This window comes from Tenrec ecaudatus, chromosome 10, assembly GCF_050624435.1.
Source record: "Tenrec ecaudatus isolate mTenEca1 chromosome 10, mTenEca1.hap1, whole genome shotgun sequence".
Lineage (NCBI taxonomy): Eukaryota > Metazoa > Chordata > Mammalia > Afrosoricida > Tenrecidae > Tenrec > Tenrec ecaudatus.
In genome coordinates, this window is record NC_134539.1 from 126,944,207 (window position 1) to 126,963,397 (window position 19,191).

General features: G+C 49.7%; 1 protein-coding gene across 1 annotated transcript in view; it reads left to right on the forward strand.

Annotated features, from left to right (window-relative positions):
* Positions 1–278: 278 nt before the first annotated feature.
* The window catches only part of MMD (monocyte to macrophage differentiation associated), a 30,167-nt gene continuing 11,254 nt past the window's right edge, over positions 279–19,191 (forward strand). Inside the window, exons 1-6 of the mRNA XM_075561569.1 lie at positions 279–528; positions 8,668–8,749; positions 11,800–11,960; positions 14,712–14,786; positions 16,358–16,459; positions 18,221–18,290. Of these exons, the coding sequence (XP_075417684.1) occupies positions 503–528; positions 8,668–8,749; positions 11,800–11,960; positions 14,712–14,786; positions 16,358–16,459; positions 18,221–18,290 (516 nt within the window). The 5' untranslated portion in view covers positions 279–502. The remainder of the gene's footprint in view (positions 529–8,667; positions 8,750–11,799; positions 11,961–14,711; positions 14,787–16,357; positions 16,460–18,220; positions 18,291–19,191) is intronic.

Below are 19,191 nucleotides of genomic sequence, written 5' to 3' on the forward strand. Positions count from 1 at the left end.
ACCCCAACGCCTCCCGTATTGACGTGCACCACCCATCCTCCCTCGCTCCGCCCACCCCTTGCTCCGCCCCCTCTGCCGCGAGGCTCCGCCCCCGCCCGAGCCCTGCGGGAATGAATGGCAGCGTTACCGCCGCGCCGCTCGGCGCGCTGATTGGCCGCCCGGCGCCGTGACGCGCACGCGGCTGAGGAGGCACGCAGGCGAGCGGAGCGGGCGGGGGTGGAGCCGGGCTCCGGGGCGGGGCGCGGGCGCCCGGGGGCGGAGGAGCCGGGGAGGCGGGAGGCGCCGGGCCGTTTAAGCGGCCTCCCTCCCGCCCCCAGTCTCCCGGTCTGGCCCCCGCCCGGTCCCGACCCCCCGCCTGGCCCGGCCGGCCCCTCTCCGCTGAGCAGCTCCGCCGGGCACGCGGGCGGCCTCTGGAGCTGCTGAAGCCCATGAGGGCCGCGCGCCCGGCCGCCGGTGCTGACGAGACGGAGCTCCCCGGCCCCCGAGGAGGAGCGGAGGATCAATGCGGTTCAAGACTCGATTCCAGCGGTGAGAGGGATGGAGTCCCCTCCTCGCCCACAGTCCGTGTCGGCAGCGGGTCTCCATGCCCGGGTCCTCCCGCGCGGCTCCCCGCTTCTCACCTGGGTCCATCTCCCCGTGGGTCGCAAGCCTTGGCCGGGGATCCGCTCCGGGGGGATTCCCCGTCCTGGCCCCGGCCCCCGGCTGGGCGAGCCCCTCGCCCCGAGGACGGAAATCTCGTGCTGACCCGGGCCTGCCCTCGCCATCTGCGGACTCGGATGTATTTCCAGCCCCCTGATCCCAGACCCCAGCCCGCAGGGGTCCCTCTCCTCGCCGGCTCCCCCCTCCCACGCTCCCTAGGTGGTTCCCTGCCCGCTGTGGCCGCTGGCGCCGCCTTCCGGCGTCCGACTCCGCTGTGGCCTCCAGCCACCCGCCCCCCCCCCGGGGTAGGGGGTCCCGGGACAGGGGGCTTGGGGGGAGGCAGGCGCGCGCGGACCTGGGACAGGCAGCTTCCGAGCCTGGAAGCATGATTAGTGGTAAAGCGACGGTGCTGACCTTCTGTGAACCGACCTGGCAAAAGGGGAAACTGAGGCACGCTGCCTTTGGTTTTGCATTGCCTGGCCTGATCGGGGCCCTTGCGTCCCTTGGCGGTGCTATTTTGGGCTTTGCGAAGGGACCAGGGACAAGTTAGCATCGGGCTGGTGAAACCTGCTGTTGGTGAAGGGGAGGAACCGAGGAGGCGCCACCACCGGAAGACTGGCCGGGTGGCTGCTCACCCGCTGGGGAGCTGGTGGCGACGCCAGCCTGGGGGCGCGCGGCGGCCTGTCCCAGCCCCCAATGCTCCGCCGTCTAGTTATGGATGGCCGCTGGTCTGTGCTTCTGAGAGGGAGCCCAGGGCTGTTCTTCGAATTCTTTGTCGCTTAAGTGGGTGAAAGTTCACCGCCTCTGTTTGTGGTTAACTCTCCATCCTGTCATCTGAATGTTGGGTGAATCCAGCCGCAGCGACAGGCCCCATCCCCAGACCTTCCTCACCAGCAGTGACAGGGGGGCCTTGAAAGAAAGAAAGGAATGCATGAAATCTTCCAAGATTTACTGTTGCTTTGCTGTCAGCCCTGCCTTTTATTTCAAAGATATAAGTGCACTTATTTTTCTACTCCCCGGTGTGTATGTGTGGGTGCCTTAACTGTCCACTGATCCAGAATACTTATTTTATCCTCACCTCATTTCAAAGGCTGATGGAGCTAAAACATGTCCAATAAGTAGTGTGGGCTGTGCCATCAGCAATGGGGATGGCCTCAAAGACTTGGGTCCACCTCCGGGGATTGTTGGCCACGCTGGTGTTGGATGCCCACCAGGTTTCCCCAGTGAGAACTTATCAGTGTGTGCAGGGGCCGGAAGGAACTGTGGTATTCTAGCCCAGAGGGGACTGGGCGCACTTAAAGGGAACGTGGTGTGTACAGGCGCACTGGCTCATCCTGTGCTTGTGGTCTGTTTGTGTTCTATCCTCTGCAACTCTGTGCTCTTCCTGTTTTCAGAGAAAAGGGGGCGATCGTTTCTGACATTACCCCCTTTTTGGATGTGTATTGCTTTCCTAGCCCATCGAATTCTTCTCTAAAGGAAAAAAAATGAAAAAGCATGTTTTACTTGTTGGATGCATATTAAAGCAGGGTCAAGACAAATGAAAACAATAGCATTAAAATGAAAATGCCAGCCTATAGGGAGGTGCCCACCATCCCCACAGATTGAACTGTATTCGCTTTGCTTGACATGAAACCGAATCTGCCGGCCCTTCTTAGCAAGCGGTATCATTTTGCACCTTGGTTTATTCACTTCAGATTTAAAATAGAGGCATTTCCTTAGGTGTGGCTCAGGCGGTTGGCTGTACAATAGTCCACCCAGTGTAGGTGTAGCACTTTTCTGCGTGACCTACCCTTGCTCTGAGACGGAACAATTCCTATAATTTCCAGTTACTCTCTGATAGGTTAGTTTGGAAAGCTATTTGCCAAGAGTCGACGTGAACCTGAACGTCAAGGCAGCAAAAGTATGTTAATACGGTTCCGATTTTTGTGGCCCACACCTTAAAACACTGACAGCACTCCTGCATCTCTTCAAGCCATGTCAAATATCTCTCATAACGTTCAGGGTTGCCACAGGTAGGCCGGCTGCAAAGGAAGTGGAGGCAGGGACAAGTGTCTTAAAATAGATGTGCTCCATCTCTTGGTAGGTTTATCAGAATTCAGACTGAGGAGTCTTGGATGGTGGTAAAGATGTCACTGGGGCCAGTTTGTAGCTATGTCAAAACTGCAAGAACACTCTGAATGCCTGGTTGGTTCTTCCCTCGTGGAGACTGGCTTATTGTGGCCTTTGGGTTCCCATCCAGAGTTCTGCCACTTCTGCCGAGGACAGGCGATGAGGAAACTTAGCCAGCTGCCTGCTGTCGTAAGTGGAGATCTGCACACATGCACAGCTCCTCAGAAAGGCCTGGGGTGTGAGCAATTCTCCTGGAATGAAGAGAGAACACTTCCACCTTCCTCCCTTTATTCCTTTTATTGCCCTGCAGTAGGACAGACACACTCATTCTCTCCCTTTCACATTCTCTCTGGCTGATGATAACCGCTGATACTCCTTAGTGCCTCTCTGTCCCTGGTACTGTCCCCTGCTTGTCTGCTACTCAGGTCCTGCTCAGCTGTAGCATAGGAGAAGGAGTTGAGACCCACCCAGTCCATGTAAACAAACAGGCTTAGAGAATAAAGAGAGCATGCCCCCTGAGCCTCACGTCTATCCCCCCCCCCCAACCCCATGCTGTGGGCTCACCTTTCCCATTACCTCCCTGCCCACAACACACCAGCATCTTCAGCTTCTGCCTGCTGGTATGCATTTGTTTTCCCAGCTTTGCAACCCCAATTCCAAGGAAAGCCACCACCACCCCCTCGCCCCCCAAGCCCCTGCCTTGTGATCAGATAGAAAACGGCTGTGCAAAGACGTCTTAAGCTACTGAGTTAGGAACCTTCGTCTCGTTTGCATGTTCTCAGGGCACTGAATCCTTGCAGGGGGATGAAACTCAAACCCGTGCCATCCATGGGTGGTAAATTGTGACTCATAGCGACCCTGTAGGACAAAGTAGCACTGCCCCTGTGGGTTTTCCGAGCTGTAACTGTTCACAGGGGTAGAAGGCCTCATCCTTCTCCTGAAGTGGTTTCAAAGTGCTGACCTTGCAGATGGCAGCCCAGTGCACAACCCACTACTCCACCAGGGCTCCTCTTGACATGAGTTTGTCACGTTACATGTGCATTCTTCTGTATTTAGTAATTACGTCCAGAACAACCCCCCATCCCCCTCCTCTGGCGAGGGACATTTTCCTTGGTAAGTGTCATTCCAAGGATTCCCCTCCATCAGAGCAGGACAAACTCACTGCCCATCGAGTCAGTCCTTCACATAGTCCGCCGTGTAGGACAGGAGAACTGCTCTTGAGGGTTTTCAAGGGGATGAATCTTGTACGCTCCACACCATTCTCATGGGGACGGCCTGGTGGGTTTGAACTGTCAGCCTCCCGGTTAGCAGTGTACCTCCAGGGCCCCTTCCTTCAGCACAACCAACTCACAGTGACCTTAGAAGACAGAGGAGACCTGCTCCTGAGAGTTGTCAAAGCTGTCAATCTTTATTAAAGGAAATTGCCTCAGCTTTCTCCCTTAAGCAACTGATGGGTTTTAACTGCTGCCCTTGCGGTTAGCTGAGCTAACGCCTAACCCACTCTACCTGAGCCAATGCCTAACCCACTCTACCGCCAAGCTCCCACCTAAAGGGGGGCTAGTTGGTTGACTATAAAGGGACTGTGGATAGGGATCCTTTGATTACGAATGGACCCTTGGTTTGCCCATGGTCTGGGCCATTAAAGTTTTTACCCAGCAGGGTTCTTTTGGCTTCCAGAAGGCTTCTTTCTCTCTGTCCCATGGTCAACCTCTTGATTCCTACAGACCGAAATCTCTTTTGTTGAGGTTTTTGAAGCATTGGGAAGCCCATCTGTCTTGTCATTCACTCAACACTTATTAAGCACCAGCAGTAAACAAGGCATTATGCTTGGGTAGCAAACCAGCCCTGGTGGAATTCTCATACAGTTGGAGTTGAGATCAAATTTTTAAAACGAAGTTGAGTTATTAAGAGCGGGAACAGAGGGCAGTGGGGGGAAGGCTGAAATGCACTTGTGGTCGGGTGGTCCGGAAGCCCTTCTTGGCAAGGCAACGTTTGAGCTTGAAGGATGAGAAGAGCCAGGCATTGGGGAGGAGAAAGTTCCAGGCTGAAACATACAGCGAGTGCCGACACTCCAGGCTGACCGGACTAGACTGGGCTACGTTTGAGGCATAGAACCTTGGTTAGGTGATTGGAGGGTAGAGTGTGAGAGAAGTGGGACCTACGGGAGAAGCAGCAGTGAAGGCCGCGTGCAGGCCACAAAGAGCTTGTGGACCACGGAGGAGTTCTTGCTTGAAGTGCCTTGGGAAGCTAAAGGCCAGTTTTGGAGCTGGGGCTGGGTGTGCGATTTGATGCAGTTCTTATGGACAATTGTGGCTCCTCACCGTCAGACCTGCGCCGTCGTGGCCTGGATTTTGTCGTTGCTGTAGAAATGTACAGAGGCGGGCTGCTCAGAAACCTATTTCGAGGGGCAGTGTGGTTGCAGGATGAGCAACGGGTTACACATTGAGCGGCTAACCCCACGCTCAGCTTTGACTCCACCAGCTGCTCTCCAGAAGAAAGGTGAGGCTGTCTGCCCCGGTAAAGATGTTAAAGTCCCAGAAACCCGTAGGTCACGATGAGTTGGAACCAACTTGACGGCAGTGAGTTTGTTGGCATGTCTCTTGGGTTGTTGCATTTGGAGAGTGAGGAAGGCAGATCGTGGTCCTCCCGCAGGGTGGGTCACAGATGCCATTTCAGAGGGCCCAGTGCTTGGAGCCAGGTTGAGCTGTCGACCCCCAGATTAGCAGTTGGAAGCCATCAGCTGATCCTCACGAGACTTTCTGCTCTGCTAAAGATTGACAGCCTGGGAATCCCACAGGGGCAGAATTGACGCAAGGGCAGTGCATTTGGTTTTGTTTTTCTTTTTATAGTGAGCTAATTCAGCATTGAAAACGGCAGGGAGCACCAGTCAACCCTGACACCTGGGGTCACTATGAGTCAGTTAGCTTGGAGGCAGCTGGCTTTAAGGAGCTGAGGTGTATCCCCAGGACCTGAACCTACCCCCCACCCAAAAGTTTTGAAGTTCCATTTGGGGTTAGGGAAGGAGAGAAAGGGCTCAGGGTAAGTGTTAACTAATGGCCTTCCGAAGTATTATCTTTGCGTCTAGGACTGAATCGCCTGTGCACCCCATGAAGCTTGCTGGAGTGCTCTATTGGAGCTCTGGGTAACTAGGGTTCCCGGTTGCTTCCACTCACCGGGACCCCCCGGGTGTCAGAGTGGAGCCGGGCTCTACAGAATTTCAACAGTTGGATTTTTGGAAGTAGATCACCAGGCCTTTCATCCAAGGGGCTCATGGATCCTAACTGCCCGCCTTCGGGTCATTTCCTTAACTGCTGGCCACCCAGCAAATCCGTCTCGGGATGACTGTGCGTAACATGTGGGTGCCTTCCATAAATGGGTGCTGCTTTCCATAATGCTTGACAACCCTTCTCCGTCCTTTGTTTTTGCGAGGAAGCACGCAGGCTCCGTGTGGGAGTGTTCGTTTGCATTTATGCATCTGCTTTTCCTGACTGACTGCTCTTGGAGGCTTTGGAGGAGGCGTGCACCCGGGCAGGGCGGAGAGAATTGGGGAAATCGCAATGGGAATGTTCCTGCAGAACAGTTGTGCTGTCTGTCCCACCCAACCCCAGACACTTACTCAGAGGGACCTTCCCCTTGTCCCCAAATCTTGCCCTGAGCATCAGGGGAAAGCACCACTGATGGGATACAGCATCTGCCTCATTCTCCACCTGAGTTATTCTGTCTGGGCTGGGGCTGTCACAGACTCAGCCACCTCGAGTCTCTGCTTTGGGGAGAAAATGTGAAAGTCTATCCCAGTTGCTGTGTAATGGCTTGACTATTTTTAGGTTGGGCTGCCAGAGAGATAAATTGCTATTTTTGGTCTGCAGCCTGGTGGTGGGTAGGCTCACCCTACGGACTGTCCCCTCCAGGGAGCTCCTTCCGTTTAGTCTAACCTCAACCATCTTGGAGCTCTGCGCGTCACCCCTTTCGCGCTCCTAGTAGGCTGTGTGCTACGTATAGCTCTGTTCTTCTGCCTCAGTGTCCTGATGTGGTAGGGCCTTAAATACTTGGGGTGCTTTTAAAAGCATTCTTCCCAAGAGTGTAATTATTTTTCTTTTGACTGGTAAGAGCTGATGGCAATACTCGCCTCCCTTAGGAAATTAGTAAAATTATTTACCGGGTTATCAGGGGAGAACGCTCCTTTTTTTTTTTTTAAGCAACACGAGTGATTCTGAAGCTAACTGTACCTTTTTGCCCCCAAAACCATCTAGCGGCTTCCACTCACGGAATAGAGATGCGGCACACTGCTTAGGGAGCTAACCCCCTGTTGATCCATGTGGAGAGCCATCCCTGTCCCAGATTCACCCCCTAGGGGCTCCTCTCCCTGAGCTTTACGTGTGGGGTGAGCAGACACCGCTATTTCACTTTTACTCACATATCTAAAGTCACCAGGCCTTTCCCTCTTCGTTCTTGCAGAATATGCTGCCTTGGCATTGGTTGGCTCACTGGCATTGCTTAGAACGGCCTCACTGTGCATTTTAGCCAGTTGTTGGCCACTTGGCTCATCCTGGGACCCTTTTTATATTTGTCTGAATTAATAAGGTGTGACTCACCAAAACTGATTAGTGACCAATAACAGACACCTGTCTCCCTGCAGTCCGAACAGTGGACCCTTGCAGGCTCCAAGTGCAGGAATGCCGCGGGCCTCTGAGATTTGAATGCTGCCAGGGGGCTCTTCCCCCTTCGTTCGTCTGCTTTCCTCTTTTCTTCAGACAGCTGCACCTCTCCTCCTGCGTTTGTGTCTCCCTTCTTCCAGAGAACCGCCTCCTGCCCCTTGGCTGGAAGAGGTTGGGTCTTGGGGGTGGGCACATCGGCGTGCACATGCGCGACACACACACACACACACACACAAACACACACACACCCCACCCCGCCCCCTGAAGATGCTGCCAGCCTCATTAGGCTGTGTGCTATCCAAGATTTTCATTGCAATATCCATTGTCATGAAGCCAGCCCACAGGGAAGTGTGGAACCAAGATGTGTGCCTTAAGTGTAGGAGATAGTTTGATTCATAGATACATGCATGCTTTTGTGAGTGGATGTGAATTTTATAGCCAGAGTTTGGGGTGTGAGTCAGGTGTCTGGTTTTTGGGGTGAATTCTCTTAACTGAGGAAAAGCACAGGGGAAATGTACTGCCTGTTTCCAGAGGCCTCGAGGGAGCCAGGCGCCATCTGTTTAAGTTGACTGAGGCGGGGACAGGCACCTTGGTGGGGCAGGCCTGCTTGTCAGGTAGAGGTCCGAGCTTTGTGGATTTTGAGAGAAAGTACGGTGAACTCTGGGAAAACGAGAGCTTATGTAGGTGAGAAACTGTCTGAAGGAAACCACCAGTCCTTCCCACTAAAATGGACAACAGAGCGCTTGCTCGCCATCAAAGGGGAGGGCCTTCCTCCCACCGAGCGAGCGCAGGCTCTGTAGAAACCTGTCCACCCACGCCGCATCCCTTTTCATTTAAGGACAGTGAGGAGCCATTTTAAACTTTAGAACAATTCTTTGGATTACTGTTAATAGCTGTTGTGGAGCCTGCCTGTGCCACCCCAGAATTTAGGGGTCCCTGTTGAAAGAAGCCATTTCGGTTTCTGTTTTTTTTTTGCTTGGTGGAGACTTTTCTTTAGAACGTGCTGAAAGAATAGCTAATCCCATAAACTAGGGCATGTACTTGAGGACCATAGCTCACATTGCACCTTTTTAGTAGCTTTTATTTATTTATTTAAAAACAGTGCTTGTGGGCCTGCCTGACCTGCCCCCTCTCCCCCCCTAATCAGGTATTTCCAGCAGTTACCGCTTGGTTTAGAATAGGCCAAGCCACCACTGGCAGCCTTCCCCATTGTCCTCCACACGCTTTGAGCTGCTCCCACATGATAGCTCTTTGTTTCCTACAGGTTCATGAACCATCGGGCGCCAGCCAATGGCCGCTACAAACCGACTTGCTACGAACATGCTGCTAACTGTTACACACACGCAGTGAGTACGCAGTCCCCGAGGGCCGTGGGAGGAAGGGGCGATGGTCTGTAGAGACTTGGGGGCCATGAGTGGGATTGACTCTTCCCCGAGACCTGGCCTCCCACCGCATCGGCCCTGAGTCTTGGCTCCAGAGATGGTGGGAGGGTGTAGACTGCTCCGAGTGCTCCTGGAATGTGTTTTCTCCAGCAGCATCCTTCCGAGAATTGCCTCAGTTAAGTACCCCATGTGACAGGAATAACCCAAGGACCCTGCAGCCCTGTGAGTAATAAACACCTTTTCAAGACCACGGCATTTCTTTCGTGGGCAAGGAAAATTCACACTCAGTTTAAAGAGCTTCTTGTGTTGACTAAGTGAGTCCCCTGAAACAGGCAGCCACTTCCTCCCCATACCCACGGGGGCTCTTCTCAGAGCAGTGATTGTTCCAGAGTGTTCCAAAAGAAGAACCCATTTGGTCCTTCAATTGTTACTTTCTTTCTTTATTTTCTGGCCTAGAAAAGCAACACATGCTCATAAGAAGATACTAAAATACATTTTCAGCCAAATATAAGCCCTAGCTAAATTACTTTAAATAGAAGGCAAGTTTGGGGAGTTACTTTGTCAGCTCATAAAACAGTGCCATCCGGTTATTACTTGACATCCATCAGACTTTATAAAGCACCTGTTCTGGGTCTGATGATAGCAAATTCAGATTTGCTGGGTAATAACATCGTAATTTATCACCGAATCCCTTTTGTCCTCGGGTGTAGAAAAGGTTTTTATTTAAATAGTTGCTATGCTAGAACCCTTGTTAAAACTTGTATTTCTTTGGGAGGGAAAAACAAATTAGTACCTGACATGCTTGCCCTAGATTCCATAAAAGGGCTTAAATAATGAAATTCCGAGTAACCTCTTTTAATGGACAGCCTCTCTGGAACCCCGGGTTTAGATTCCAGGGACAGAAAAGACTTCATGGAATGTTCTAGAATTGAGCTGACTTCTGCCCTGGTTTTATTAGCATTCTCACGTGCAGTGCATTTTGCAGCAGAAAGATCCGAATGCTCCGAACCCAAATTTGGCCTTAAAAACTGTGTGGCCTAACTCCCAAACTGGGCTTTTAGAACTGCTTGGCCTAACTTGACTTGCCACTGTCCTTGCACGGGGATCCATCTTTTATTCTTGACCACATTGTCAAGGAATTTAACAGAGCTCAAAGTAAAATGAATGCTGAAGCTGATTACTGGTCCCTAAATAAATAAGTTCTTAAAAAAACAAACAAACAACAAACAGTGCTTAAGTCAAGGGCAGGATTAGGATAGAAAGATGATAAAAGTTTGAACAACAGTTACTTCACGTGACCTTTTCCCTTTCCCATGGCTTCAATATGCAGCTATTACTTTCTTCCTTTACTAACTGCAGAAGGCGAGTCTAGTGAACGTTATCAGGAATGGTGCCTGATAGTTTCCATACTACTGACTAGTAACCCATGATGTTGTCCGTTACGGAACAGAATGGTGAGCTTTTGAGTGTCATGGTTGTGGCTATTGGTGGCCAGCTTAGCTGCAGGGATTCTCTTGCTCAGCATGGCCCTGAATCAGCGTCATGGGTCCCTCCTGGACATGACACAGTGAAGGAACGGTTAGCTCACAAACCCAAATGAAGGAAAGCCAGATGAAACCTCCGCATTTATGCTCGTGGAGGGAGACTATTAATCTTGCTAAGCTGTGTCCCAGCTCTTTTGGATTCCAGAGAGACCGGCAAACTTTCTAAAACGTGCAAACAAAAAAAGGTTTCCATCGTCTACATTTCATGAAAGAGAGGCTGCTTTAACACGAAAAAATGCAGGAAGGGCATAATCTCTTAATGACACCTCTGTAAGTCAACTAAATATTACAGTGCAAAAAAATGATCATCAGTAGTTTTCTCCTTTCGGCCCGGACCATGGAAAACCTCCTCCACCCTTGAAAATACATGCTGCTCTTTTCTGGGGCTCTCATTCTCTTAAGAGGGCAAGAGTGAGTTTTGAGGGAAGAGTGAAAGAAAAGACTGTCGCTACAGCTTGTATTCTTTACCAAAAATCAAGGAAAGCAATTCTGTTATTACAAAATATGTTATGCAAGTCCAGGCATCCTCAAACGACGGCCCACGGGCCACATGCAGCCCACCGAGGACATTTATCCGGCCTGCCGGGTGTTTTTGCCCCGTTTGCTTTTTTACTTCAAAATAAGATATGTGCAGTGTGCATAGGAATTTGTTCATAGTTTTTTTTTTTTTAAACTCTAGTCCGGCCCGCCAACGGATCTGAGGGACAGTGAACTGGCCCCATTTTAAAAGTTTGAGGACCCTTGGACTAGACCTTTGAATTTATGTTTGTGTGAATGTCGAATATAGTCTAATAGTCTCTCTCTAAGACTACACTTTTAAAATGTTTCAAGTAAGTAGACCTAGGAGTGGATTAGGATTACCCTTGCTTACGTGAGAGGCAGTATTAAAAATTAAATAACCCCCAAACTCTCTTGACTCCCAGTGGCCTCCAAATCAATAGAATGCATATATATTTAAACTGAAAGCCAGAGCAAGTGACGTGTGTGTGTGATGTACTACTGATTTGATTCATTCATTGACCTTTTGCTGAAAACACTGGGATTTCAATGGTTCTGAAGGGCAACGGGAAAGGTTCTACTTTAAAAAGTAGGACCACCCTGGGAAATCTGAATATCTTCTTTCCATTTGAATATTTAAGTCGTTAATCTGCATCAGGTGAGCGAATAGGATGAACTATACCCCTGTTTAATTAAATTAGGATAAAGAACATCTGTTGTGCCACAGCTGAATAATGTTGCATCCCCACTGCTTACTCGTGTCCCCACTGACTGGCACAGTTCCTGGGCCCCGAATAGCAGTCCCTGCTTCCAGGGCAGCCTCGGACAACTCCGCTTGCTTCTTGTGATTACGCGGGAGAGGCAAACGTTTGCTTTAAGATCATCACTTTTTCTGAAATCGCCCCTGGCAAACTTGTTTGTTTTCACCAAAGGTCGTGATCCAAGCAGGCTGTTTCCCCCTCTTTCCCCCAGTTCCTCATTGTCCCAGCCATCGTGGGCAGCGCCCTCCTCCACCGGCTGTCGGACGACTGCTGGGAAAAGATCACGGCCTGGATTTACGGCATGGGCCTCTGTGCCCTCTTCATCGTGTCTACAGTATTTCACGTCGTATCATGGAAGAAGAGCCACTTAAGGTAGAGCGGACGGCCTGCTCCTGTTGCACACCAACCTCCTGGGTGCTTTCCCCCAGGTGATGGGAAGAGGAGACACTTCTGCCCTTGTACACTGTAACCCTACGCCCCATTGCTCAGGACCCGGGCTTTTGATTGGCCAGCACTTAAGCATTCCCTTCTCCCGCCTCCCACCCCCCAATGTGTAGCTCTGTAAGAAGGCCTGTCCCATGGGGTCAGCAACACAAGATACCTAACCTCAGCAAGCACAGACAAGACCTCCCTGGTCCCCAACACTTGCAGCTTAATGGCCTGAGCGTGATATTCTAATGTTGTCAGGGAAACTAAGGAGAGGCAATAGCTCAGACGTTGCTGACTTAGCTGTGACCTTGAGTCAGTCACTTGGCCTCAGTTCCTTCATTAGTAAAATAAGACTTGCCATGCTTGACTCACGGGATTGTTCTAACAGGTGAATGAGATAACGTGGGTGAGAGCGTTTGAGTCAGAGAGACTGAGGGGACCGCAGTGTAGGGAGCTCTGTCACAGCTTCCCTTTGCTGTTTGGGAGGCTCAGCTTTCAGGATTGGTCCTGTATAGTCAGACCAGGCCCATATTTGCTGCTTCGAGCTCGCAGGTACTCTCCAAACACTACAGTGGCCCCAGGCCTCCCCACCCAAAGAGCCATAAGGACCTAGCGGTGTTCCTCCTCCCTGCAGGTGAAGCATGAATTTGGGAGACGACAAAGAGAGCCACCCACCAGCTAAGTGGTAATGATTGCTTATGAACTAGGCCAAGAGTGATTGAAAAGCGCAAGAGAAGAATAGACCTTTTGATTTTACAGAATGTCACAAAAAAAAAAAACCAACCTCAACCGGTTCAAACAATCAAACAACGTGTATTAAAAAGATCCGCTTCCTTCGCGAGCAGAAGCTGGGATGCAGGAAATGATGGTGGGGTACTCCTCACAGGCACAATCACAGGATGTTAGAGCGGGACCGAGCCTAAGAGATCATCTAATCCCGCCCCCTTCGGTCTCACGTGGGCACACTCGGGCCGACTGAAGTGGCCTGACATGCCTGCGTCTGTGACCACAGCAGAGCTAGAGCGCAGCGGGACGTCGGGCTCCCAGAGCGGGGCTGTTTTCCACCACGGCCTCCCAAGTATTGCATGAAGTTCACAGTCTGCAGCCCTTTCCTCTGAGGTGACAGCTCCCGGAGCTCAAAATAAAACCGTAGCCTGGAATCATGAGGATGCTCGGGGCCTCAGAGAGAGTACCTGCCTGTGCTGGCTCCTCGGGACACACTGTGGCAAAGCCCAGGGGCCGGTCCAGGAGCAGAGCGCTTCATTATCTTCTTGGCACGACCCACGCTTGTGGTTGCCCTGGCTGACTTGGCTTTGCTGCCTAGATTTCTGAATCAATAAAGAGTTGTAGAGGCCAGCTCTGCTTCTCAGGGCCTCCCTGCCACGGGCTGCGAAGGGAGGTGTCATAGAAGCCAGACTCTTGAACCCTGAAGTTGAATCACAAGCCCTGGGTTGATTTTTTGCTTTGCGTTACTTTTTCCTTTTTAAATGTCCAAGACCAGCCCTGACGCAAATAAAGGAAAGAGTTAGCGTTTGTTGAGTAGGTAGGTGCTGTGCCGAACAGTGAACCGCCGCCACCATTGTGTTTAACGCTCACACGCACTCCGGCTTCGAGGGAGTCCTTGCATTCTCCCCGTGAGCAAGGTGACCTCAGAGATGGGTAGCAGATAAGATGCCCAAGCAGACTGCCCGCTGTCATGCTGGGCTTCACAGTTGAGAGAGCTGTGTTAAAAAGTCCCTAAACCCGGCTGGAAATCCCAATCACCCAAAGAGTGAAAGAATATATGCTCCATCTGTCTAGCCCTTCAGAAAGAAAACTTTCTGGACTATAGTCCCTCGCTGTATTTTATAAACTCCCCATGTGACTGCAATGCTCAGACAAATTTGAGCAGCTTGGGTCGAGTGGATGAGCTGGACCTTAGCTGAGATTAAACGAGCATCACACTACTAGATGGGAAATGACTCCAGCGCACAGATGTGTTTCCCTGTCTGTACCCACAAGTCCATGCTGTGTACACAGCGAGGCCTGATGCTTTTTTGCATCTTGGATGTTAGTCCTTGGGTGCTGGGGAGGGAGACCGGGCTCTGTCCGATCCATCTCCTGCCCAGACCTCCGTGAGCCAAGGTCTCTGTACACTTCCTGGATTTTCCATATGGAAGAGGAACCTGATGGGAAAGCCAGGTGGCAGCTCTTGCAGCAAATCTGCCTTTCCTGGTCTTTGTTAGAGCGGTTCCGGATTAGGTTGTTCGTTTCCCTGGTTACAGCCTGCGGTCTGCGCTCGGGCATTTAAAGTCCCAGCTGCTCTGTAGACATGCTAAGTGCTTTGGGGGTAAAGAACTTGGTGTGACTTCGGCGCGCTGAGGGCCACACCGAGACCGTAGGATTGTGTCTTAATTTCATGTTATGTTACGCTGAGAGGACTCAAAAGAAACACAGCACGTATTTTTAGAGATTCTGGTCCTGGTAAGGTGCACTGCTGTGTCCCTTCCGGCGTGAGAATACCCAATGTACATCAGGTTACTGTTTGTGGCCTCTTCTTTGCTTTGTACTTAAAAAGCTGTGTGCCTTCAAGACAGGTTTAGACACCCCATGGGAAAGAAAACCACTCCAGAAATTGCCTCATAAAGAGTGATAACCCGAGCTCACTATCTCACCTCTTGTTAAAAATTGACCCATGTTGTTTCTCCCCATTAGGACAGTCGAGCATTGTTTTCACATGGGTGACAGGATGGTGATCTATTTCTTCATTGCTGCTTCTTATGCTCCGTGGTAAGATAGACTTTCTATTTTGAAGGGAGTACGTTGATAAGCGGGCTGTAGGGTGGTGATGGCTCAGTTACACTTTGCTCCCTTCTTCCTTTGCCCTTGCCCCCGGTTCCTGTCACTCACACAGACAGACACAGCGTTTCTCCCCCCAATGTCATGCCCTTGGGTCAGATTGTCGAGTTGAAGAGAGATTATTGCTCCTGTTCAGAATGCGTATCTGGATGTGTGTGTAGGGAGCGTGCTGTAGATATTTTGCTCTCCTTAAATGGTGCTGTGGCATCAGCAGGGGCTTCTAGCCTCACGGTCCACGGTTCAAAACCACCAGCTGTCCCCCGGAAGAAAAATGAGGTTGTCTGCTCCCATGAAGATTTACCATCTTAGGGACCCTTTCTGGGTTGCTCTGAGTCAGCATGGACTCAGTGCCAGTGGTTAGAGTTTCGAAACACCCTTGCTGCGAGGGAAGGCAGGCGGCTTTTGAAATGTATTCTGTTTATCTTCAGCCGACTCCAGAGAGCAGCAACTGCTATAAATAGAGACTCCGTGCATTTCTCATTTCTTCAATCAGGAGTTAGCCCGAGGATTCAGCTCTTTAAAGTACCTTCATCCTGCTGCCCTGTTGGTGTCGATCAGTTAGACAGTTTTGTTGCTTTGAGACCCGGAATTAAAGACACCTTAGCTTTTGCTCCCTGAAGACCCCGTCCCGTTTTCTACACTCCAGAGTTCGTTTTATGCCCTCGACCATCGCAGTCACAAGGAACAGACCTGGATTTCAGTAAGCAGAGGTTTCTCCCTGCCCAACATGGCTACTAAATCACAGGCTGGCTTCCTATTGTGAAGTAGACCTGAGTTTAAAGTGAGAAACTAAACACTTTTTAAAAATGCAGCTGAGGAATTGAATTTCAAAGTGGGGAATGTGTGCCTGTGTAGTCCTGCCTGTACTCGGACTACCTTTTCCACTTGGTAACAAGATTTGAGTTGTCATAGCCAATCAGAACTACCTTTCTCACCCCACCCTCATATATTTATCTGCGTTACAAAATTAGAAGAGTTGGCAGCATCGTAAAACCCAGACATCCTACCAGTGCACAGTTAGATGCTAACTCGCCCTCTTCCAGTATGCACGGTTGGGGTTTTCCTCCTCAGGTTCTCTCTTGGCAGAGAGCTGGGTGACGCTGACACTGGCCTGTGTATTAGGTGTCTGCTGAGGCTATGTGATCCCTGGTCAGGACATCGTTCCGGCTTCTCTTTCAACTTTGTCAGCAACCTGTCCCCAAACATGTTGTCAGAAATTAGAAGACAGGCGTGCTTTGCCACAGTCTACTGAATAAGGAAGGTTGGGCAGCACAGGTGTGCTGGGACCCACTTCTCCATGCCTGCTTTTAGCTGATTCTATATTTAAACCTCCTTGGAACTAATTCTGAGTTATTGAAGGTTGACTGACAGTGTGTCTTTGAGTTATTAACTTTGCCCACATTGCCCCCTTGGCCCACTTTTCAAACACTCGAGGAAAACCCAAGGTCTGTGAACTCCCTTCATTTATCACTCTGTTCTTGTTGTCACATTTCCATTTTTAGGTTAAACCTCCGTGAACTTGGACCCCTGGCATCTCATATGCGTTGGTTTATCTGGCTCATGGCAGCTGGAGGAACCATTTATGTATTTCTCTACCATGAAAAGTAAGAAAAAAAATAATTACACTTGTGGTAGATTTAAAATGTACTGCCTAAATTGTATCTATATTAAAACCTTGTTTACTTGTTTAATTTGTGCTTCAAAATAGCAGAAATACATAAATAGAATATATACTGTTTTTAATGACTGCTTGGAGCCATTTGGCATTCATTATTGGTGGACTGATTGTTTTTGGAGGAAATGAATGAGCTAATGTAATTAAAAGAGGCCACATGACCAGTCACTCTGGGGTTGCCTGGGCCTGGTTTCACATCCCAAGACACATTAAGTAGCCTTATGGACAAACTAGCCATGACCTCTTAACCATGAAGATTAACGGCCTTAGAGAAGATGTGTCCGGCACACTTGCTGAGATAGAATTCCCTGAGAAGGGGGATGCTCGGCAGGACATTTAACTTCTGAGTAGTCCAGCCATGGGCATAGTTGTTAAACTGATGATTCATAGTTCACAGTTATAAGCTCTGAGCAATATGTAAAGGAAAACTTACCGTGGCTTCACATCTCAGCTTTAGAGGAGCCCCTCAAGGTCATCTACTCTAAATTCAGGCTTGAAGAATCAAGACATCTAGGACATGCGTCTAATCAGTGCCTCATCTGGAGTTGGCACTCACACATCCCAGTTGCTAGTCTGTGATGCCCTCCTTGACCTCGTAGGCCTGCGCTTGAGAACCTTGCAGGCCTGGAATCATTGTCTTCGGATACCATTGGCGGATTTCTGTATGTACTGTGGCTGGCAGAATGACTCCCAGAATGGAACAGAATCTGTGTTATCACATCGCATTAAATTACTTTTGCTTTTTAGAAGAAAATGGTAGACTAGTTTCTCTCTAGCTGTCACAGTCAACTGAAAGACTTTTTAAAATCATAATTGGCCTTTCTAAGTTGACATGCAATATACAAAGTTTTGGGGAAATGGAATTTTCCCATGAACTTTTGTAGCCTCCTGCAAGTAACTGTTTCCTTCCTTGGGCTCAAGACCCGAATGTATATCCTTGGATAAAATAGGAGGTGAAGTCAAGAAACTGTCTTTTCTAGGCCTTCTGGTATAAACTAAGCACTTAAACCCATTCTTTCCAAACCTGTAGTATGGTCGTCACATGGTAGGCTTTGGTTATAAACACCAAGAATGAGCTGTGTATAGGTACAAACAAGCAAAGCCTGGTTCCTAACTGAGAAATTTATAGTCCATTTTGATGAGCCGGAAATGCACATTTAATTTTAATTGGTTCCTAGTGTTATCAAACATGCTGTAGCCTAGTGGGGTGAACTTTACAAGTTGGGAGTGTGTGCAGCCGCAGCTGGGAGACAATGAAAGCACATGCCTTTCTTTCCTGAGGGCGGTGTCTCCTTGGCGGCTGGTGGACTGGGCCTCAAGTGGCATCCCGTCCCTCCGCACATTCTCAGTTTCTGCAGTCTCTGGATTGGAATAAAACTGTAGGCAAGCACTCAAGGATCAAAAGGGGGAAAATGCCAGACAGATGGGATCCAGCGGTGGCTACTTGTGGCAGAGCACACTTTCCAGGTAGTCTACCAGAGTGACGTTTGGTTTCAAGTCTTGAGAGAAATGCTGATTCGCTGTTAGTGCAATTATGGTATTTTCATTGGCACCCTAAGGCTCTCCTCTTGGTAAAATGTATTTCATTGGACTCATTAAGAGCGTGCATATCTTTTTCAAAAGGACAAACTGGTAGGGTGGTCTCCGTGCTGAGGAATTAGATAAATGGGCTGCATATCTGTTCTTGCAGGTATAAGGTGATCGAGCTCTTTTTCTATCTCACAATGGGATTTTCTCCAGCATTGGTGGTGACGTCAATGGTAAGAAGTGGCTTCCGACCTTAGCTCTTTCCCTTCGCTCCTCTTTCTATGTAGGGCTCGACTGCAGTGATAATACATTATACCTGACATCCCTTATCCAAGTAGAAGCATTTCCATTATTAAAGTACTCAGAAGAAATAGACCAATAAAGTGGCTAGTGACTTTATTAAATGCCTTCTAGTTTGATAAATCCATAAATTTAGACTTTTTCCCCTTATGGCAAATCCATAAATTGAGACTTTCCCCTTCTGTTGTTTTTTATGATCCTTTCTTTTTTTCCTACTCTCAAGTCTTCCCTTTTCCTCCAAAAGAAGCATTTGATTGTATTAAGGCTAGTGTTTCTGATTGAATCACTAGTTGTCTTAACCCTCATTGTGTAGAAGAGGGTAAGCTTGAGGTGTCTTACTATGACGACTGTGAATTGTGGGATTCTGAAACCCAGAATGAGGACGATGGGAACGTGTCATTTAGCCCACTCTCCTCTCTGATATGTTTGAAATCCCTGCACGTCTTTCGGTCGCCTTACTGTCATACTGGTCCCCCCCCCCCCGAAAGTATTTGCTTTGTTTTTAGACATTGCTTGAAAATTGCTTTGGGGGACCCCACTCTCGGCTACTGCATGCATTATTTTGAACTCCCTTTCATGTTGAATTATACTTGAGAAGTCAGTGTCGATCTCTCCATTAGAAACAAAAACATATCATTACAACCTCAGGATCTGCTCCAATGGGTTACTTGTGCCTTTTGCTTGTGTGCACAGTGTCAAATACGCTGCATTTTGCGACATTAAAAACCCAAAACCCGTGGCACCTACTGCCACTGAATCCCACCTGACTGGGCATGACTCTCTGTAGGGTCTCTGACAGCAGCTCCTGTGAAAGGAACCTGATGGCTGGCTGGA